This window comes from Misgurnus anguillicaudatus, chromosome 11, assembly GCF_027580225.2.
Source record: "Misgurnus anguillicaudatus chromosome 11, ASM2758022v2, whole genome shotgun sequence".
NCBI lineage: Eukaryota > Metazoa > Chordata > Actinopteri > Cypriniformes > Cobitidae > Misgurnus > Misgurnus anguillicaudatus.
This window is the reverse complement of record NC_073347.2, coordinates 3,327,218-3,349,594: the sequence shown is the minus strand read 5'-3', so window position 1 is coordinate 3,349,594 and position 22,377 is coordinate 3,327,218. Positions and strand designations below refer to the sequence as shown.

The following is a 22,377-nucleotide window of genomic DNA, read 5'->3' as shown; positions in this document are numbered from 1 at the left end:
ATCTGTTACAACTTGATTAAATGAAATGCAGGATTAAAACTTCATGTGTGATTTATTCTGATCAGTGAGCTCAGGATGAATGTTAGACATTATGAAGCAAATGATTATTTTCATATAGTTACAAAATTTGCACAAATAAAACATGTTTTTCACAATGACAGTGGGCTGGGTCTGTTACATACACCCATACATACAAAACAACATGATGTCATGATCAAATGATGCACTTTAAAGAATAATTTAATGAAATATACACATTCCAAGAACCTCATTATATCTACTTGACCACTTTACGCAGCTCAGCCAAAACAAAGATGGCCAAAGTGAGGAGCGCCACAGATCCAGACTGATGTGTGGCCGCCAGCGATGTGGGAACGTAACACAAAAGTGTAGTGATGCCAAGGACCACCTGACAACAAAACCACAAATATTACATGAGCACCATTACCTCAGTGAAAATCTAGACTTGACGTAGTAGCAGTTTAACCTTTGTATACTTTTAGCAGTTTAACCTTTTAGTTAACTTTTGGTTTGCCTAACTTATCCATAAAGCTCCAGTGGATTAATACATGTCTTGTGAAATAAAATGATATAGGTGTATTAATGCATTATATCAAAACATGTTGATAGCTTCAAACCATTTTGGCTTACATGGCACATTACAAAATATCATGTGTCAACTGATCTTGCAAAACCAAAAGTTTTGAAGTTACTGCCACACTAATGTGTTTATGGTTTATAAGTTTGAACTATTAGCATCTGGGATGACATGCAGTAAATGATGAGATCATTTTCATGTTTGAGTGAACATACAATAACTACAAGGGCTTTATTGTTTTATGTCAGAATATTTATGTTAAAGCAACACTAAAGAGTTTTTGCTCTTTGCTCCCCCTACAGGTTTTAAGCGGAATTGTCCATTACCACTGTCGTAAATAATTTAGCCTACTGCAGCATAGCTGGCTCTGATTGGATTGTAGGTCTGCCATAAAGCGAGTTTTTGTAGTTTTCACTCGAACTACAGGACCGCGACCCGATGGTTGGAAACTGCTTTAGTGCGGTTTTGGCCGATAGAGGGCTGCAAAGCGAATGTGAAAGTGCCGTTTACCCTGTTTCGAGTGGATGAATGACTGAAACTTTTTTGGAAACGTTATTTTAAGGTAAAAAAAACCCTCTTTGGTGTTGCTTTAATGATTTTATGCTCTCAATGCTTTTTACCTGTGTGTAGGCCATGGCAGTGAGACATCCGATGGCAATCTTTGTCCTCCTGGGTAAATACATTCGTCTGGAGAAGAGGTAGAGTCCTGTGATGGCAGCCAATGAGCAGATGCCCTGCAGAAACACAAAACATTATAAAATATCTCTCTCTCTCGATTATTTTTTTTTTTAATGGTGACGCCAAACTTGCTGTCTATATTACAAAAAAAGAATAGATTGGAAAACAGGCATGGTCCAAGATATTTGACCTCTTTTTCTGGCATATGTTAAATCAAGAATTGTAGTTGATTTTAAATATTAACAAGCAATGAATGACTTGGAAACATTTTGAGTTTCAGTGGTGCTATAAGAACATCATTTGTTCTTTGATGGAAGGGGAATTTTTTTCTATTTTGTTGTGTTTTAAAGTATTTTATTTATTTTATATCTAATCTTTGCCTAAGGCACCCTTTATTACCGTTTTGCTAATAAAGGGTGTTGTTAAAAATCAAATCTCTCTCTCAGAAAATGGTTTAGGTCCTAACAAATTTAAAACACCAATATATTTCAGAGGATGTGTACGGTTCTTACCAGACAGCGGTGATCAAACTGAACTGTTGTGGGATTTTCAAACACATTTTTGATGGTTGGGGAGAAAGCCAACAGATCATCAGGGATCCAGCGCTCGCCCATTTTTGGAAAGGAGTTATACACTAAACCTGCATCCAGTCCAGCCACAAACGCACCTGTAACCATAACACATTGATTTTCTTCTGAAGTCTCACTTCACATTCTTATTGTTACACATTTTGTATATTGTATACAGTAAGTTTGAATTGAAAGATTTTATTTCAAATAAGTTGCAACTTTTTTTATTACATTTTTAAATGGGTTATTTTTTGCATTGCATAGCCTAATACAAATGCATTTAATAAAATATTTCAATTCAAATTTATTTATACTTTCCATTGACTGAATTTTCTCCCTTTTTATCTGCTTTAATAGCTAGACATATTACCATTATTGTGCGTCTCTAGGACACAGCAAGTGAAGACTTGATGTTTATACGTAAATCTCACTGAACAAAGTCATTGTATTTCATAGTTTTTGATGCTGTATTTTTTCTGCATGTTAATTTATTGTCTTTATAGATGAAGTAACACAAAAGTTTCTTGAATTAATTTGATGAAATATACATTGCGACTGAAGACACCTGCCAATGTACACAACTGCTCACAGTTTCTTTAAAGGACAAGTTGGGTATTTTACACCCAAAGCCCTGTTCTCAGACCGTTCATGATGAAACAGAACGGCCCCGACTGAAATCTGGACATACAATGCTGGCCCGAGAATTCCCGGCCTCCGTGGTATCACACCAACACCCCTACAATGGGTGTATAGGTGCACTGGAAAAATCCTTCCTAAAATGCATTAAAGGAAACAGAGAATGAAAAACCATTTTTACCTTGTCTTTGTTGAATAATGGTAGTCTACCCACATTCACAAACATACAAAAAGTGCTAAACATGCTAAACATCTCAGTCTCATAGAAATTCCTCTTTTAGAAATATCAGCCAGAAAACAGCCCAATCAGAAAAACTGATGCTTATGACATCACAGGCATCTAACTGCCCCTCCACTTTAAAATAATTGGCTACATTTTTTGAGTGGCAGCAAAGTCAGCCAATCAGTAATGAGATTGCAAGTTAAGCCAGTAGGGGGAGCCAAATAGGTGCAAAACCACTTGTTTAAAATCCCCCAACCTAATAGAGCTATCTGAGAGAGGTTTTTAGGAAGCTTCTAAGGCATTACAGACCCAAACAAAAACATTTTTGTCTACATGTCACATTACAGAACAAGGATAAATACTCTGTTCAATCATTCTATGTCACCTTTAAACTTTCGTTTACAAAGACGTGAAACTTATCGAGTGGTCAGGGGTGTTCACTGATATGCTCACACAAAAATCTCTGCAAAATACGCATTCCAACAGGTGTTTTACTATTCGTTTACCTATTTTTCCAAACGCCTCACACCTGTATATTCTTCCGTTGAGAGCTTGAATAATAGACACTCCAGCCCAGTTGGTGGCGATAATCCGCCTTTGCCAATTGCAAGAATACAAACAACTCCATTTCCATTTCTGGGAGTGTTGGGGTGATACAACAGAAGCAGAAAATTCTCGGGCCAGCATCATATGTCCAAATTTCAGTCAAAACCGTTCTATTTCAACATAAACAATCTGAAAACAGGGCTTTAAGTGTAAAATACCCAACTTGTCCTTTAACACATTTTAGATGAACAGTAAACTCATCATAAATGTGGAATATCACAGACGTAAGACATATGGGAATTATTATCATACTGTATAATGTCATAGTTTTTATACCTGAGAGAGCTGTGAGGAAGACCAGAGCTCCGGTACCTTTAGCAAACCTCCTGAGCTGAAGCAAACTCCGGCTCTCTGGAAGCTGTAGAAGATAAGAAGATCTGTGTGAGGACATTCAGACGTCATAAAACATCCCTACTCATAGTAGACGGATGATACCTTGTTAGGAGGCAGCAGGAGCGTAAGTCCTGTCCAGAGACTGGCACAATACAGCAGAAGAGCTGAACCCAGATGAGCTGACAGTCTGTACTGACTAACACGAGGGACGTCGTACGATTCTGGCTTTTCCTCCAGTCCGCTCTTCACCATATACCAGCCGAGAAGACCCTAAACATGAGCTGATATTAGCTGACAGTCATATAGCTAGTAACACATTAAGTGTGGGAACATAACTCCTCAAATCAGGTGATGGACAGAGAGAGCAGAGTGACAAAAGAAAGAAATAGCACAGCTTTTGAATGTAATACTGGAAGATCTTTACATACAGTATGTGCTGCTGTTTCAAAGTCAAGATTTTTCTAACATCACTATTCATTAATATTTTTTATGACTTAAAACAAAGCTTATGATCTAAAATTTTGTTGTTGTTATTTTATGACGAGTAGCATGTTGTACAATTTGGTGTTCAAGACACATTTGATAAAGCATTCCTTTAGATTTATTGGTAGAGTATTGTGTTAGAAGCACATTGTGTTAGGGTTTGATTACCAGGAAACACACATATGGATAAATTGTATACATTTATTGCACCATAGGGACTATTTCACCGTGGATGTCTAGAGAAACACTATACAGACAAAAGTATTGAGACGCCCCTTCAAATAAAGATATTTGTTGTATCACAGCAAGAAGGTCAAGGTTCAAGCCTAAGAGACCACTCTGAGAGGAACGCAGATTTCGACATGATGTGTAAGGCATTAAAACATCAGCCAGATTATGCAAAGCCTTATATGTTAACATGAGGACTTTAAAATCAATACGATACCTGACAGGGAGCCAGTGCAGTGACTCCAAGACAGAAGGGATTAGCAGCTGAATTTTGTAAATATTAAAGTCTGTTGAGTGAGGATTTAGATACACCAGCTAAAAGACCATTACAGAAGTCAAGACATGAAAAGACAAAGGAGTTTATCAACCTTTCAGCCAATGAAAATGATAACATAGGACGTAAACGTCAGGGTTTCCCGCAGCACTTTGCAGTTCGGGCGGCCCACCTAAGCTGGGAAACCCTACCGCCTTAACTAGATCGTCCAAAAAAATAATAATTTGCTGCAAAAAAGGCCATCAAGTGCATTTCGGAGAATAGCGCAAACACGCTTCACACCGCGAGCGGGCATGTGCGCCACACCGCTGAAATGAGATAAAGACGTGGTCTGTCATGTCTGGAGGATAGCCAGTTGATAAAACACGTGTCCGTGAGAACTGTAAGTGGACTTATGTTTTGGGTTTATTCAAGCCTGTTATTGTATTAGTCTATAGTTCTTGCAATTTTAAAGTAAGTAGCTGGTGATTTTGTTGTTTAAGCAACCTGCTAGCTAGGTTTCACGTGCCTGTGTTGATTTGATGTAATTGTTGAGCGCTCTTGCTCACTTTATTTATGTGCATTTTTTACATCCGACAAGATAATGTAATTAGTAGTGGGAAATAATCAGTTTTTAAAATTTTTGTGCTATCTATCATCGTTCGCCAGACATTCAACAACATCTGCTATTAACCCTTTAGTTTCACTTCATCACGCAGCTATTACCGTTAGACTTAGAGGCAAAAACAATCAATTAATAATCTAGTATGTGTTCATTTTCTGTCATAGTTTCTTCAAAATGAAGTTTTATTTGAGTATTTTAAATAAAAATATTTAAATTTTCATCAAGATGCGCTCTGCCCCTTTGATTGCCACGCCCAATCCTACCACCTTAACTAACACATTTTCTGTGGGAAACCCTGAACGTGCTATATTTCTGAGGTGAAAAAAGGATGTCTTAACCGTATTCTGCAAAAAAGGCTCAAATGACAGCGTGGCATCAAAGATCACACCAAGATTTTTTTGTTTGCTTTGTAGCTCCAAGGCAACACCATCAACAGACAAAGTAAGCATTTCGTAGCTGATGAGGAGAGCTGAGGAGCATTTTAGAGCCATTTACAGACTTCCAAATCTTGATCTCAGTGATACAGTTACAATGTCCACATGTTGATCTGGTTGTTAATTAATATAAATCTGCGTATCAAAAATTATAATTAAGATCAAGAGGGTACATATACATTCTAAAAAGTAAGGTACCCAATACTGACCCCTGTGGGATACCATTATGTAAAGAACCTATAGTTGCCCATAAAAACGAATTGACTGCGGTAAGTAAGACCAATTAAGAACTGTTTCTGATAAACCAAGATGACAGTTTCAAGATGATAAAGTAACAACGCATGATCAATAGTGTCAAAGGTAGAACTAAGATCCAAAAGAATGAGAGAAGAGAAGGACAATTAGTGATAAGTGATAGTCATTAGTGACTTTAACCAACGTGGTCTCGGTGTTATGCATCTTCAAAAACCCTGATTGATGGGGCTCAAATGAATTATTTACAATTTAGTGATTGTTCAGTTGAGCCCCAACCACACCCTCTAAGATTTTAGACAAGAATGAAAGGTTTGAAATTGGGCGATAATTTAAAAGAACATTCACATCTACATTTTTTTATGTTGTAATAAAAAAGCTGCTCTGCCCCAACTGTTGAAAATAAGAAGTACATTTTTTAGAAGATCATTATATGTGCTGCAGCATTAAGATTTGTGCTTACTGATATGACTAAGTAGTCAAACCTCTTCATCAGAAGTGGGCGTCCTGAAACTTTTGTCCGTATGTCTACAGATATTTAACTGAATGGCATGCTATGCACTGAACACTTTACCTGAAACACGACAAAGCCACAAAGGCCCAAAACACGGCCTTTCATCGAGCGATTAAAGTATCCTCTTCTCCAGAAATATACAGTAGGAAGAATGTAAGCTAATCCCACCAGTCGACCCCACATACGATGACCCCATTCCATGTAGAAGATAAACTTAAACTCCGTCAGCGTCATGTCGTGATTCATACTGATAAAAAAGACATAATTTTGTAATAGCAAATATAATGGATCCAAACATTGCAGTACATCCTGTAATTTAATAACACACCAAATAGTACATCTCTTTTTTAAGGGAGAAATGGTTTAAATGTGCCTACAGCACAACTAATAGAACAGAGATAACAATCCTACAGACAACTACATGTACAGTTAGTACTGCTAATATATACTGGATGACTATGACGTGTGTAATTCAGTTCACATACAGTACAGTATAAGATGAGGAGAAATGTACTCACATTTTAAACTCTGGGAACTGTTTATATTTGGAGAACTCATCTTCCCATTCTGCTTGAGTGCGAGGTGGCTTCATCTCCTTCACTAAATGCCAATCAACCATAGAAAGTCCAGATTCTGTTAACCTAAGACGTGTAATGAGTAAGTCTGACTTGACTAAAACAACAGTAACAGCATATGTGCAGTATAAATCAAGCCAGTGAGTTAAAACATTCCGCTTCTCGTCATGCCTAACAACGCCCCTTAGCTGTTATAAAATGCACTGGTAACCCACTGCTTCTTGGGGCTTATTGCTTTAGTAACATCTTTAAAGAACATCTGAAGAACACATTTTTTCACCTTGCAAAAAAGGTTTGTGTAAGCTTAACAGGAGTAAATGTTTTGCTAGTCTAATAAAATGTTCAAAAATTTCCAAATATATAATGCTCCAAAAAGCCAAAACATCCAGCACTTAAGTAATCATCAGAAACACCTTCGGTAGGTTTTAAAATGTAGATCTTGTGAAGTAAATGTTTTTATGACACTTGATTCATGCATAAATGTGAGAGATGTTAAACAGAAAATGTAGTTTATTTGGTTTATTTTGGTAATGTAGTATCATTTTTGACCAAACAAGTCTGACCAAGTTTCAGATGCAATTTCAATCCTTGATAGGAAGCAGTGCTTATAAAAGCAGACATGCTTTAAGAGTGTACCCAATAACTAGTCAATCATGAAAATTGGTGGTAATAAGCACTTACTAGTTAAAGAAGAACATAACCTATAATTAGTCTGTTTTTAATTTTGTGCGTTAAATGATGCAATCCAAAACAAAATTATTTTTGTTTGTTTTTACCTAGTCACACCTCCCAGAATGACAGCACCCAGAACCAAACCACTGCATCCCACTAACCAGCGGCCGACCACTCGATCTGTTCTTGCATTAGGGATTGATACAGTTGTGACATTTGCAGTTCCACCTTTGGTGACCACTGTCGTCTGTCCTCTCCTCAGCATCCATTGTGTCAAAGGGATTTGCTGTAAATATATTCATATTTGACATTCATCTTTTACTGTCACTAAACACTTAAAATTGATATCATTCTATTCAAACATAAAAACATAATTTATTGCACAGATCGACAAGTTCGCTTCACAACATATCGTCAGGAGACACGGGGATTATATTTCTGTTGCCTTTTGGACCTTCAAAGACACAGCAATCTCAGAGAACCAGAAATAAAAAAATATTTTGTAAACTAATGCTTCAAAGTTAATAAGCAATAAAGCATGTATTTATTTTGGATCCATGCTTATCAATTTAAATCTGCATATTTTAATAAATAAAATGAAAAAAAAATACTGAGCTGTTGGAATATATGGCTAATATAAGATGCATTATGAAATTACTGTACTTATTCTGTTTAACATTATAATTGTTTATAACATGTTATAATTATGTTCTGCAATATATTTTAATGTAAGAATAAGTAGTTGAGCTCACATTTATCTAATAACCTTGTAAAAACAACCATACCGTGCTGTAATGTTTATCTTTATATTCTTATTAGGACATAGGCTCTGACGTCATACACTGACAAATATCACACAGCACTGATGATAAAACATATTTATTTCTACTTTAAATCAACAAAATCAATATCCAAGCGTCTTACTTTAATTTTTGGAAAGCTCCTCCCTGCGGTATAACACCCGTTAGACAAGATTAGTCTGAGTGCAGGTAACATCATGATCGTAACCTTTATAAAATTAAATGATGGTTAAACTCCTCATGCATCCACCATGATAACTTACATGAACACCATGCTCAACTCTGACCTATGACGTCACGCGTAACTGCGACCAATCACTGCGTTTACTTCCCACGTGCTTCTCCCTCCTGAGAGTTCATTGGATTAAAGCGCGTTTGGTTTGTTGCTTTAGACCAATCAGAAGCGGGAAATCGGAAGCAGTGTGGGATTCGGCTCAACAATAGAATCGTTGGTTTTACAAAATGATTCACTTAAACAGAGCTTTCGATACGCCGCACAAGGAACACTTCCGCTGAATCCAACACGTTAAACGCAACTTCCAATACGCATGTCATTCAGTTATTTAATAGACATCTAATTTCAAAGAGACTTACAAGCGACGTATTTAACGCCGTAGAAGTTTCTAATGCTATTTAGTATTTCCTTCTAAAATCATCCTGAAAAACACAGTCCCAAACATCTTCAGACTATGGATATCTTTGTTTCGTATATAAGTGAGATTAATTATCATTTATATTATTTATATTATATTTTCATTTCCAATCGAAACAAACTTTGGATGCGTCTGTTTATACGACATTTATATAAAACTTACAAGAATGTAACATTTCGTTTGACACGCGCTTCGAATCATCGATTCGAGCAAAATATTCTAAATAGATTCCAAAATGTTTTGAAGCTTTGTGAAGTATCGATTCTAGTAAACTGTTTACAGATTCTTTGAGAAGCTGCGCAGATCGATCGACATATGACATCACAGTATTGCGAGATCGACTCGAAGGCACAGTTCTCGCGGTATTTATTATGTCATATGCCGAGCGGTCGCCGCAGCGCCAGATGAAGTCGCAAACAAGAGCGTTTCGAATCAGTCCAGTGTCTTTAGTCGGTGGACGATTTTGGTTCTCAGCAAGGTAACACAACTTGGATAACTGGCACGTTGATGATGAGCGATATCTATTTAAAATTTTCACAAGTACACGAGGATGTTTAATGTTATTAGTCGTGTTTACCATGAACCAGAGTTTAAGAAGTCGGTCTAGTAGGCTATTGTGTTAACACGGTGTCAGTGTGATATTATTTACAGTGTAATTAAGTTAGTTGCTTGGTGGGGACTGTTGAATTATTCAAATTTATATTTTATTATAAAATCTTAGTCTTTTCGTCCTATTCCGATATTTTTAAGGACTTTTTTATATGTAATGTAAGCTTCCACAATGGGAATTAAATGGCCGCAGTTTTTTATTATTCGCACAGTTTTTTGTTTGTTTTTTGTTTTGTTTTGTTTTTCATTTCTTTAATTTCTAATGCAAGTTGAGAGTCTAAATTATCTTGTAATTCTCTCTCTCTCTCTCTCTCTCTCTCTCTCTCTCTCTCTCTCTCTCTCAGATGTTTGATGGCTTCCTGATGGAGACTTGTGTGGACTCAGTCGAGTCAGCCATAAATGCAGAAAGAGGAGGTACATTTTAATGCACCTTGTTCAGTATAACTTACTCGATATCAGACCGAGCAGTGGTACCCAAACTGAGGGGTGCAAGATGGTGCTGGGGGGTGGCAGTTTTATGACATTTTGTAAAATAAATGATCACAAACCAGTTCAGACCGTTTAGCCAAGAGCAGTTTGTCCAAAACCTCAGTAGGCAAAAACAGTATGGTGTTTCCAGTAAGATTTATTTTATTGGATGAACATCTTTCTATCAAAAAGAAAATACATTAAAAAATACTGGAAATCTATAAACCGGGACAATTCTTATGAAGTGATAAAGTGATATAGGTACCAATAAATCTATTCCTTGGTTTCATAGTGCTTGTTTTACAACAACTGCATGAATTATGATCATGGTTGTTGTGATTAAGTCAGAGGTCAAAGAACATACTAGTCACATGACCATGAAAACATGGTGGTTGCAATATTTCCAGAATGTATTTACACTGCACCTAAGCATGCTATATGGGATATACTGTTTAAATGATACAGCTACAGGTACTTCATGTCATTTAGTTCATATTGTTAAAGTATGCGATTTCAGAAACAGACATATCTTCCCCGACAGTATTTTTTTTTAGTTGCCAGCCAGAACCAGCATTTTTTACGATTTTCACAAAGTTTAATGCCTTCCCGAAAATTCTTTAAATATATAAACATACAGTGTGTCAAATGAATGAACAGACTTTTGTTAGAGATCAGATTAAGAGCGATATTCGAAACATACACGGAGTATTAACTGCTTTTGGATTTGCAGATGCTTTAGTGTTTTATAAGGTGGATAAGAGTTCCACCTGGTGGATAATAGCGGAAATATGGATTACCGTAAAAACTCATCTTTGGCAGGGAAGTGTTTTCTCTGCGTCCCCCAAGTTTGAGAAGTGAACCACTGACTTAAAGCCACAATATGTACGATTTTTGTAATAAAATATCCAATAACCACTTGCACTTGTATATATTTCATACAGCTATTTACTAACATTATCCCAAAAAATCCCAAAGATTTGTTAATCCAGAGAAATTCCTATTTTAAATTATGGCTCGTCACTTGTCATTGTTGCCTTTCAGTAAAGTAATTTTTTAAGTAAACTATTTCCAGTTTTTACTTGTAGAAAGGATGGCAATACGAGTGGACAAATGCAAATGTGGCAGTTATACTAGCCCTTATATCTTATATCTAGCACTTATCAACTCATTACAATGCCATAAAATAATGTGATCAAACGTACAGGTAATAAAAACGTATTAATTTTCTCATCCGTGAGCATGATTAGTGAATACCATATGTCTGGATAATGAAAACAACATCTCCCATTGTTCCACTCTCCTTCGTAACGCCAAAAATCTTCGCCTTTGTTTTAAAAAGCGACCTCTAGTGGCAAAATCCTACACATTGTTCTTTGTGCCTTATAAAACATGCTACTACATATTTTTGCTAAATATTAATTATAAAATGTGTTATTCTGGCATATAAAAATCACATATGTATAGCCTATATCAGATAAATCGCACTTAACATATACTGTGAATCAGTATTTGTTTATTGGATGGTGTAGTTCTTAATGGAAAGATCATGTGTTTTATCTGCAGGTGCTGGACGTATTGAGCTCTGTTCTAACTTACTGGAGGGAGGAACAACGCCCAGCACAGGTCAGTACACACACACAGAGACACTGATACTTTATTATAACATTATTTGTGCAGTACTCTGGCATGAAAAGGTTTTTCATATAGAGTTTAGTGAGAATGATACTAATAAATGGATATTTTCTACCTTACCGTTTTACAAGTGTAGACACAGTACAGGAGATGTATGGATACCACAATTATGAGCTTATAACAGTGTCTAGTTATCTTTAACAACATCTGCCAATACTAATAGTTAGGCGGTGTATTTTTTAATGGATTTTATACATTTTGTTATATCTTACGCGTACTGATGGAAATGGCCCCAAACTATGCATGTGGTCTGAGCCCATGGTCCCGATGAACCAAACCAAGTTACATAAATATGCCAATTGTATTTGTAAACAATTTTGGACAAAATTCAAAATAGCAGACAAAGGAACACTGGATTTCATAATTTGACTCAATTTGCCCCAAGGAATCAAAAAACATTCTGAGGATTTATAAAGTTTTCAAAATTAATAAGTAGTGCTGAATGTTATACTGTTTCAAATGGCAAATAGTGTTCAAACGATATATTGCAGAGGCCAATATATTGGTCGATATGTCTATGGTATTTCTGCTTTCAGCATATCGGTTATCGGGCACATAAGCTGCCAAATATTTGGTATCGGTTAAAAAACCCAGTATCGGTCAATATCATTCCTTAGATTCTTGTGCTGTGATGTACAGTAAGCGATCGCTTTATGCTGAATGTCAAGTGTTTTGTATCGCATCATCACAATATAAAGATTGAGTTTCATTAATAGTCGGATGTTTTCAGTTGTTTTGTTCTGCTTTCAGGTCTTTTGCAGATCGTCAAAGAGAATGTGAAGATTCCAGTGTATGTTATGATTCGACCCCGCGGCGGGGACTTCTTGTACTCAGACTGGGAAGTAGAGGTGATGAAGAAAGACATCGATCAGATGAAGAGACACGGGGCAGATGGGCTAGTATTTGGAGCGCTGACAGAAGATGGACGTGTGGACTCTGAGCTTTGCATGGAACTTATGGGTAAAGTTTGTCTGCTCCTTTCTAAGACTAAATCTTTAACCAAGTCCTGAGTGTACTGAAGCAGGATTTCAGTAGCTACTTGGCATTGTTCAGTGTCCCTTAAACGGGGAGATATTTAACTCCTTATTTCTCAAGATTATGTCTCAAGAATGTCTCTGTGAAGTCTCAGCTCAAAATGCACCACTTATCATGTATTATATTATGCTTTAATGCGAGAGCAAAACATGCCGGTTTTGTGTGTGTATATATATATGCACAGTGCTGTGTCTTTAACATCTGAACACATTGATATTCATTAGAATATTTCCTATTGTGTCCCACAGAAGAAAGTTTTTTGAATAAAAAGGGGTTAAGTAAATGAGGACAGAATTTTATTTTGATTAAACCCGTCCTTTAAAGCCCCCACAGCAATTCAAAGGCTAATGTGACAAGAAATGACACTCTATCGAATGTTGATATTGATGCCTGCTAATATTTGTATTTTCACTGCTCCTCCCTGATGGAATGGTCTTCCCATCCCAACCTGTATAATCGGATCCCTGGGAACTTTCAGAGAACTTCTGTTAGCAATGGTCTGAATCCTGTCAGGGAAGAAACCTTAGGCTGCGTCTGAAATTGCATAATGTGACAGTAGGTACTGAATTAGATGAAGATACATCACATGACATACGACGTCATAATAACAAGTTAGTCTTTAACTGGAATGACATTTAACAAGTGCAATCTAACCACAAGGGACAGCTGTTAATATATGTATTTGCATTTGAATAGAGCAGCTTACCGCCTTTGGGCATTTTTTAATTAAACAACACCCTTCCATTTTCTTTTTGGTTGGATAACCTCTCCTGGGGATCATGGGATAGTGAAGTGTCCATCAAATGAACACTCTGGGATCTTGCCAGTAGTAGTAGGTCATACGGGTACTTGTGCCTACTGTTTTTCGAATACTATAAATTTGGACATACTACTGGCCTCTCCTATTGCCTTTCGCCTACTAGTATTGAAGTAGGCGGTTTCGGACGCAGCTTTAGTACTTCTTTTGTGTTTTAGTCTTTTGTCTGTTCTGTTTTGTCTGAAGTTCTGAACATTTTATGTTAATGCAACCTTATGATGAATTGCTCATGTTATATTTCTCATTTGTAATTTGTGGAATAAAGTGTCTGTTAAATATTAATAAATGTAAAGTCATTCAGACAACCTACAGAATAGACAGTTTAAAAATATGTGGTTTTGCACATCTCGAATGTGAAATCAACAAGTGTGTTTTTTGTTTGTTATGTCTACAGCAACTTCTCGACCTCTACCAGTTACATTTCACAGAGGTAAAGTGAATTAAATGTACCTTTTAATGAATATCCTTAGGCTATGTATATTGTTAAATTCATTTTGATGCACTCTTTATTTTAAAGTCCCCCTGTGTTTAAAATCAAGATTGGGGCTCTTTTCCTTTATATATAAAGAGAAAGAAGGGAAAAATATATATATATATATATATAAGAGTTTGGTTCCAAAATGCGATAAACGCCATTTAAAAAAAAATGAGTTACTGCCAAAATCAGCATTGTATCAGGTTCAGTATTTAAAAGTAAATTCTTAATTTTACACAAAATACAATATCCGCCGTGTTATTCTGTCATCTTTTCTCCTTATTTCCCAAAACGCAATAAACCCCACTCCTCATTTTCTACAGAACGCAATAAATCCTCTCAACAAATCACAGCACTCCATTCCACGCAATTTCAACAAACAATGGTGGCGCGTTGAGTACACAGAGATCTAGTTTTCTTCATCTTGTACTTCGTGATCAACAAACAAAACAAAATAATACTTTAATTGCATTAATAAACCTGTGGTGGTTTTCTGTGATGGGAAAGAAAATTTAAGCCAGCAACATCTAATTTACATGAGAGGCACTCGAGAGACGGGTGCTTGTTCTCCCAACAGCATCAAGTTTCTGTCATGCTAACTCATTGACCCCAGAGGATCTTATGAAAAACTTTCCATTATTTTACTCAAAGTCAACAAAAATCGAGCATGACCACAACATCTTACAGCTGATTGCTTTGAAAAATGTTAAGCGACGACGTCAAGTATATCCGCAGAAATGACAGTGTTCTTAATATGACAATGCCATTAATGTTTATTTTTTTAATCAGTGTATAGCACTAGTCAACTAAATGAATATAACAAAGATGAATGCACATTTACATATTGATTCAATAGATTAATAGCATTTTGAAAAAAAAACTTAATGGATTTATTGCATTTTGTGGAAAAAATAATCAGTTTTTATAATAAATCTTTGAAAATCAAATTATGGATTTGAATTTTTATGTTTTTATAACCTAAAGATGTTATGTGGAAGTTTGTAACAGAAAATAGTGGTTTTCATCTTGTCACTTTCTTGGTATAGAAAACTCGTTTTTACCCAAATTTGTCAGAATGGAAATGAAAGCAAACTCTTCATATTGTCTTCCCCTTACTCGCTGACATTACCAAATATAACCAGAAATTTTCTGCATCAGCGTTTTCCTTTTTCAGGAAATACAGCCCCTCCAGAAATTGTTTTACATTTTCAATATATTCTGTTTTGTTTTGTTTAAAACAGAAAGGGTTTTGATTAAGTGAATCATTAAGGATTAGATCGGCAAAATTAAAATCAGAACCAGCATCTGCACATTTTTCAACCTTACATAAAAAAATGTAAATATCTTGAAATTTAATCATATTGTACTTTCTGTCTTTTATTACAGCATTTGATATGGTCCATGACCCAGCGGTTGCCCTGGAAGTGCTTGTCTCTCTGGGCTTTGAGAGGATTCTGACCAGTGGTTGTGACAGCTCTGCACTGGAAGGTTTACCTGTCATTAAACGACTAGTTGAACAGGTAAGACACTCGCTCTTATGGGCGTTTCATATGGTATAGGAGATGTGCGGAAAGTGGAAAAACGGGGGTGGTTAGTTTAGTTGGTCCACACGCCTTGCTCATGCACCCCAAATCCTGTCCCTTTTACGAACACGACTCTTTATGGCAGGCGCTGTTGAAAAAAAACATATGGTCACTAAATGCTGCACAAAATGCTTCCACTACACGAGAAAAGCAGTAGCCACACGGCGATTCCACCACGTACCGTGTAAACGGCCTTTAGAAGACCAGTTACAATTATTTTATAAAACAATTTAGTTTCACTATAAACGTGAATCAAGGCATCAGACAGCATTTTAGTACAGGCTGTTTAAGAATATAGGCTCTGCTCCTACATAACTTTTGGGTGTGGATTTTAAGGCAGCATTGTGTCTGTCCTATTTGGATTAGTAAACACCAGAAAGAATTGTGACAAGCATTGATCAAAATAAAGATTATAAATATTTTTCTGTTAGCTTTAATACTCAAAGTAATGATTCAAATACAGCTCCATGACAATCGGGGCAATTTCACATTAATTATTGCGGACGTATCGCCTGCGATATAGCCCAGGTTGTCAGTGAACTACGGCTCTGTGTAGTAAATGTCGCTCCATCTGAAAGCAGCTGATGGTGATTTATTACTAATCAAGGAACTGCCATTACTGACGAGATGTGCATGATATCACATGCGATTTATTGTCCAGCCCTAACATTTATTAACAATACACTACAGCAAATATTTACAAAACCCGAACTGGGGAAAATAGGAGAACTTGTAAAATGGTGCTGATGAGGGTAATGGCTGGTAAGTAACGATGATTAAGATGAGGAGCAGGTGCAGGAGAGTAAGGGATTCTGGAGTCACTAGGGAGATGACATGGAAAACAAAGGGAAACCAGACTGACAGACTGGGATTCTGACAATTACACAACTATATAGGTAAGGTACATTCATATTGATTTGAAATATTTTATTTGCTCATTTTTAATGAATGCAGACCCTCTGCAAGGAAGTCATGTTATTAAAAGGCATATTTATTAGGGGCCAAGCACCTATGGTGCTGTGGCACCTATTGTTTCTGTTAGTATTATTATTATTCTTAATCTTCTTAATCTTAGGCCCAATCCCGTTTCTCTGTCTTACCTCTTCCCCTTACCCCTTCCCTTTAGTTTTGCACGTTCACGTGAGAGTAAGGGCTATCCCAATTGGCCCTTACCCTCACGTGAACGTGCAAAACTAAGGGGTAGGGGGAAGGGGGAAGACAGAGAAATGGGATTGGGCCTTAATCTTCCCCAATGGGAGTCTATGGCAACCCTATGAACCTTATTTAGGAAAATGATGAAATTTGGCACAGTTGTAGTGGTGGTCATAAAAAGTCATGTGGCCAAAAATGGGGTCTCTAGCAGTAACTCTATATGGCCACCATTAGCTCAAAAATTCAATGTTTAAATGGTTATAACTGGTGATCCATTAGATCTATGAAAATTCTACTTGGTACACGTGATTGCTCTCATCCCGCTTATTGAATTTGATACTTTACAGTAAGACTCCACCCATTACAGTAACGGCCATTTTGAAATATACAGTATTTTTTCGCTACTCCTCCTTCAAATTTGGTTCAATTCTTATGAGATTTGGCACATGTGATTGTTGGAGTGAGCCGCATATAAATGACAGAACAGAATTTTGATATTTATCTTTATTCAAAATAGGGATGGGACGATTACCCGTTTCACGATTAACCATGATAAAATGTCCTGACGGTTAGTATTATCGTTTAAAATGTAATTATCATTACAACCGTGTTTGATTACCGTGATTTTGAAAACTCCCAGTAAATCAATTCCAGTCAGAATCAGCTTGACGCACGCGCGCGTGCAACATTGGTTTTTGCACGAGAAGGCGTGGCGGATGGCAGTAACAGGTGCACTGTGTTTTAATGCGTTGCTTATGTGTGCATTTGATGTTCTTATTTAAGCTACTGTTCATTAAAACAGGTTCGCACATCTCAGGGCTCTATGTTAATGTTCATTTAATGCAGGGGTGTCCAATACGACCAGTCAATCGCAAATGCAATGCCATTAGATCGCAGTTATGTGTATGCTGCTCTACGCCTCCACACCCTTTACTTAAAACAAAGCGCCAAATTGGCATTATGGTCTTAGAAACAAGTCTTTTTGAGTTGCTGCACATTTCTTCTCAAGTGTGTTTTTATCATGCCTGCCTGCTGCAGCTGAGTCGTCTAACTTCCGAAATTTGGATGCACATTCTTGTATGTGCGCGCGACTAACCGACCGAACGAGAAAGAGAGAGAGAGAGAGAGAGAGAGAGAGAGAGAGAGAGAGAGAGAGAGAGAGAGATGCATCTGATAATGTTGTCATTTTCTAGTTTATTTCATCAAAACCGCATCTCCGCTATTCCGCTATAAGGAGTACTCGGCATGTACTCAATGATTTTTTTTAACTCCTCAAAAAGAATGAGGTAATGGTGACAGCCTTAAATTCAACGTAGAAATAGTCCTCCTAACACACATTTAAAGTGTTATTAAAAAATGTAACAGTGTTTTGTTAAAAAATGTTTTTTAGCAGGTAGGTCTTGTCGGCTTTATCATTTTAAAAGTAGATTGCCACATAAAAAAGGCTGGACACCCCTGATTTAATGTTTATGCTTAAAAAAGTGCATATAGCTGCTTATTGTATTTGTTGTTTGCTGATTTTCAAAAATAAAACTTCTTAACATGTTTTCAGTGTGTGTATATCAGTTCTTTTTGAAAATGTCCATCTCAATTTAAGAAAACCATGATAATACTGATAACCGTGATAACTTTGGTCACTATAATCATGATATGAAATTTGCTAACCGTCCCATCCCTAATTCAAAAGTAATAAATGTGTGAACTTAACGAGATTGACGCAAAATTGGTTCTGAAGCTGTATCTCGGTCATTCTTTAATCAATTGAAATGAAAGTTGGTACACTTTATGTCGACCACGAACTGAGGGTCCATGCCGAATTTGGTGACAGCGCCACCTATGGGTCATGAGGCTATTTTTGTGCATAACTTCTGATTCTTTTGTCAGAAAATTACGATCTTGATGTCTGCGGATTCCTTGGCTCATGCCGCATCGGTCGATATGTATTATGCCAATTTTGACCAAACCGCCTGTCCGCCATTTGGAAATTTGTCATAAATTGCTATTACTTTTGAAGTATCGGATATATCGGTTCAAAAATCGGTAGGGAGCTTCGGCATGATGTCCTGAGGGTACCTGGGAATCAGAGTACAGCGCCACCTAGGGGTTTTAAACTATAACAGTTCTTATCGAACTGCTTATAACTTCTGAGTTCTTTGTATGGCCTGTAAGCTCTTTTCTGCTACACCTTTAGCTGTGTCTACTGAGTGGCGCATCTACTTAATCACATGCATAGAGATCCTGAGTTCTTGGTTTTCTAATCCCACCTGAGGCAGGTGTTAATTTCTTCTATTAAAGTTTTGTTCTTTCTCACCTATTCTTCTCAACCTATCTGTAGTTCACATATGTTCTATTTTTGCCATGTTTTCTGTTGCTGTTCTGCACAGCAGTGGTTCTGCTCTGTGATTGCTACGCTTTGGGTTCTTTGCCGAGCCTTGTGTTTTTGATGCACCTTGGGTGCTCAATGCGCCCTGTGTGATTGATACGTTGTATCTTTCTTGCTGTGCTTTGGGTGCTCATTGCGCTGATGGTGCTTGGCCCCGTATCGCTGCTTGCAGCTATATTTATATTTAGTTTTGTGTAATATTAAACTGTACCTGTCAAAATTATTTGCAGTCATGTGTTATTAGTTTTGTGAGGTAGAACCAACCTTGGACTGTTGTTGCTGGCCAGTCAGAATCAAGCATTTTAGAGCGCCGTCTAATAAAACTGGATAAAGGCCTGAACTAAATGATAAAATTATTAACACTGTCTCTTTATCTTTACATTTATAGGCAAAAGGCAGAATCATCATAATGCCAGGTATGTTTTATTAAGATTTGTGGCCCATAACCCAGATAAAGTCATTTTTTGTGATTTTACTGTTTTTACATCAAATCATTCTACATAATGTAAAAGACATTCTGTGGAAATATCATCTGAATATCTTTAATTTTGAAATCTAAGCTAATACTTAAATCTTTAATTCACATACGGTGTATGGCAAAATATCAATAGAAATTCATCAGTGACTAACAGATCTGATGATTGACAGACAGATGTGTTTCTGTGCAGGTGGTGGAATCACTGAACGAAATCTTCAGAGGATTCTTGAAGGTTCTGGAGCTCAAGAGTTTCACTGTTCAGCTCGATCCAGTAAGGACTCCACTATGAAATATAGGTGAGATAATAAAGAAAAGCTGAGTTATTTTTGTGAAAGATTGAATCTGTACGGGCCAGAGTTTTTTTTTTTAATTTGTGCTGTTTATGGTTTCTTCTCTAGAAATGCAAACGTGAGAATGGGAGGCTCTCTCTGTGTACCAGAATATGAAATAAAAGTGGCTGACGTGGTTAAAGTGCGTACACTGAATGCCATTGCGAAGAACACTCTCTAGGATATCCTATAAGAATGTCTTTTATTTATTTCTTAACTAAATCAAACAATGTCCTGTAGACTCTGGTTATACTTTTGTATATATACACGGGTATTTTCATGCCAGAAAGGTTTTGTAAGAACTGTAAATTAGTGTCTGTTGATCTCTGTCAAAATCAACAGCACTGCTTAACTTTTTTGCTACTTTTGACATCGTCAGCGGGTTTATAATAAAATCTCCCTGTACCCTTGAGCCACTGTGCTATTCTTTGATACAAAGAGGGCGGTCCAAAGAAACTGTCCTTTAAACTTAAAGTCAATGTAAAGTTGAATATTACACACGTTCTCAGAAAGATCTTTCTTTGAAATCTTTCCCAGTTGTCAGTTTTGAAGATGTGACTTGCAGAGCCAGAGCAGCGCCACCTTAAATTGAATGCACGACTTTCACTTCCTGTTGAAATATCTAAAATGATATTTCTTTGTAAGTTTTTTTTTTTTTTTTTTTGAGGAGTGTAACTTCCTAAAGCACTTGTATGTCTGATGTTTTCGTTTTGGTTTCAAAACTTGCAGAAATGAAGTGCAGGACTTGTTTGATGTTAAAGACTTACAATATATTCTAGCGTAATGCGTAGTATGTAATGATGTAAGCTGTATGTGGGAGGTGCGTAAGGAAGTGGTGGACGCACGTGAGCTTAAAGGGATAGTTCACCCCAAAATAAAAATTTAGTCATCATTTACTCACTCTCATGTTGTTACAAACCTGTATACATTTCTTTGTTCTGCTGAGCACAAGGGAAGATGTTTTACAAAATGTTTGTGACCGGTCGGTTTGTGGACCCCATTTACTTTTATAGTATTCTTTTTTTCCTATTATGGAAGTGAATGGCGTCCACGGGCTGTTTGGTTGTAGGCATTCCGCGGAATATCTTTCTTTGTGTTCATCAGAATATGGAAATTTATACAGATTTGTAACCAGTGTTGGGAGTAACGCATTAAAAAATATAATATATTACAGTAATATATTTGTTTTTGCTGTAACGCAGTAATATAACGCATTACTGATAAAAAATTGGTAATATTTTACGAGCGCGTTACAGCAATGCATTTCAAAAATAGACCATGTTATTTTTATTTTTGACCAATGCGCGCGTGCTGCATTTTTACTTTAATTTTGTATTTGAACTCCGATTTGGACGCGGTGTGCGTCAAATATAGACGCGTTTCTTAAAAAGAGCCGAATCTGGGAAGTCCGCGGCTGTACAAGCATTGACTAAAGTGGTCGCAATCAGGTCCGGTAGCGCCGTACACGCATAATTCTGCGAATGAGAGCACTAAGTAAAAGCAACAGAAAGTTTTTATCGGTCTCCTGTGCTGCTTGAACCCCAGAAGTAAAGAGACTTTTAAAAATCTTGCCAGTAAAATCCATATCAACACCAGCCATGCAAGGTAAGCTTTGCTATGATTACAGTCCATATACATAATAGATTGCTGCTAGGCTATTCCTATGCTATCTACTGTTTTATTACAAACAGCAACCTAAACTACAATGTAGACTTAAACATGGTTATCTAAATAGTACATTTAAACATCACTGTTTAAAGTTTTAGCAGCCTTTGTATGGAAACCTATATTCATTGTTTGGTAAAAAGCAGTGTTCTACTGTTTGTCTGTGTTTTATATGTTAGTCTACTACATGTAATCCTTATATTGGACTGAAATGAGGTTTGTGCTGTGATTCTGAATTAAAAGTGAATTAAAGAATAGAAATGAAAAGAGGTTGCGTGTCTTGCCATGTTATTAGGCTATAGGTTGCATTATAGTGGGCTCTATTGTGTTTAGTATATGTACCATAATTTACCAGACTTTTACCAGATCATTTGTCTATGTTTATGATTCTGACAGTGATTGTTACTGTATTTTGCCATAAGTCTTCACTGTGCCTATTCAAAGCTCGAGGGCAAACACATAACTTCTAGATTTATAAGCAGCAACAAACTACATTTTAACATTTTATAATGCTTAGTCATACTTCTGTTATTTTGATGAAAGTAACTCAAACGTAACG

General features: G+C 36.7%; 2 protein-coding genes across 4 annotated transcripts; one reads left to right on the top strand and one right to left on the bottom strand.

The window, feature by feature from the left end:
* Positions 1-33: 33 nt before the first annotated feature.
* Positions 34-8,769, bottom strand: cox15 (cytochrome c oxidase assembly homolog 15 (yeast)). The gene is made up of 9 exons (XM_055170778.2): positions 8,604-8,769; positions 7,784-7,965; positions 6,951-7,073; positions 6,493-6,679; positions 3,746-3,913; positions 3,587-3,668; positions 1,789-1,943; positions 1,219-1,332; positions 34-409 (listed from the first exon to the last, which is right to left on the bottom strand). The coding sequence occupies exons 1-9, from the start codon at positions 8,676-8,678 to the stop codon at positions 278-280; spliced, it is 1,218 nt and encodes a 405-aa protein (XP_055026753.2). The 5' UTR covers positions 8,679-8,769; the 3' UTR covers positions 34-277.
* Positions 8,770-8,971: 202 nt separating this feature from the next.
* Positions 8,972-20,565, top strand: cutc (cutC copper transporter homolog (E. coli)). 3 transcript variants are annotated; one of them, XM_055170749.2, is made up of 9 exons: positions 8,972-9,193; positions 10,086-10,155; positions 11,773-11,832; positions 12,652-12,861; positions 14,148-14,183; positions 15,615-15,748; positions 19,735-19,762; positions 20,015-20,120; positions 20,223-20,565. In XM_055170749.2, exons 2-9 carry the CDS (start codon positions 10,086-10,088, stop codon positions 20,332-20,334), a joined length of 756 nt encoding a protein of 251 aa, XP_055026724.1. In that variant the 5' UTR covers positions 8,972-9,193; the 3' UTR covers positions 20,335-20,565. The 3 variants fall into 3 exon arrangements, with proteins under 3 accessions (XP_055026724.1, XP_055026723.1, XP_055026722.2); XM_055170748.2 differs by lacking the exon at positions 8,972-9,193 and adding an exon at positions 9,311-9,610; XM_055170747.2 differs by lacking the exon at positions 8,972-9,193 and adding an exon at positions 9,628-9,672.
* Positions 20,566-22,377: the final 1,812 nt, after the last annotated feature.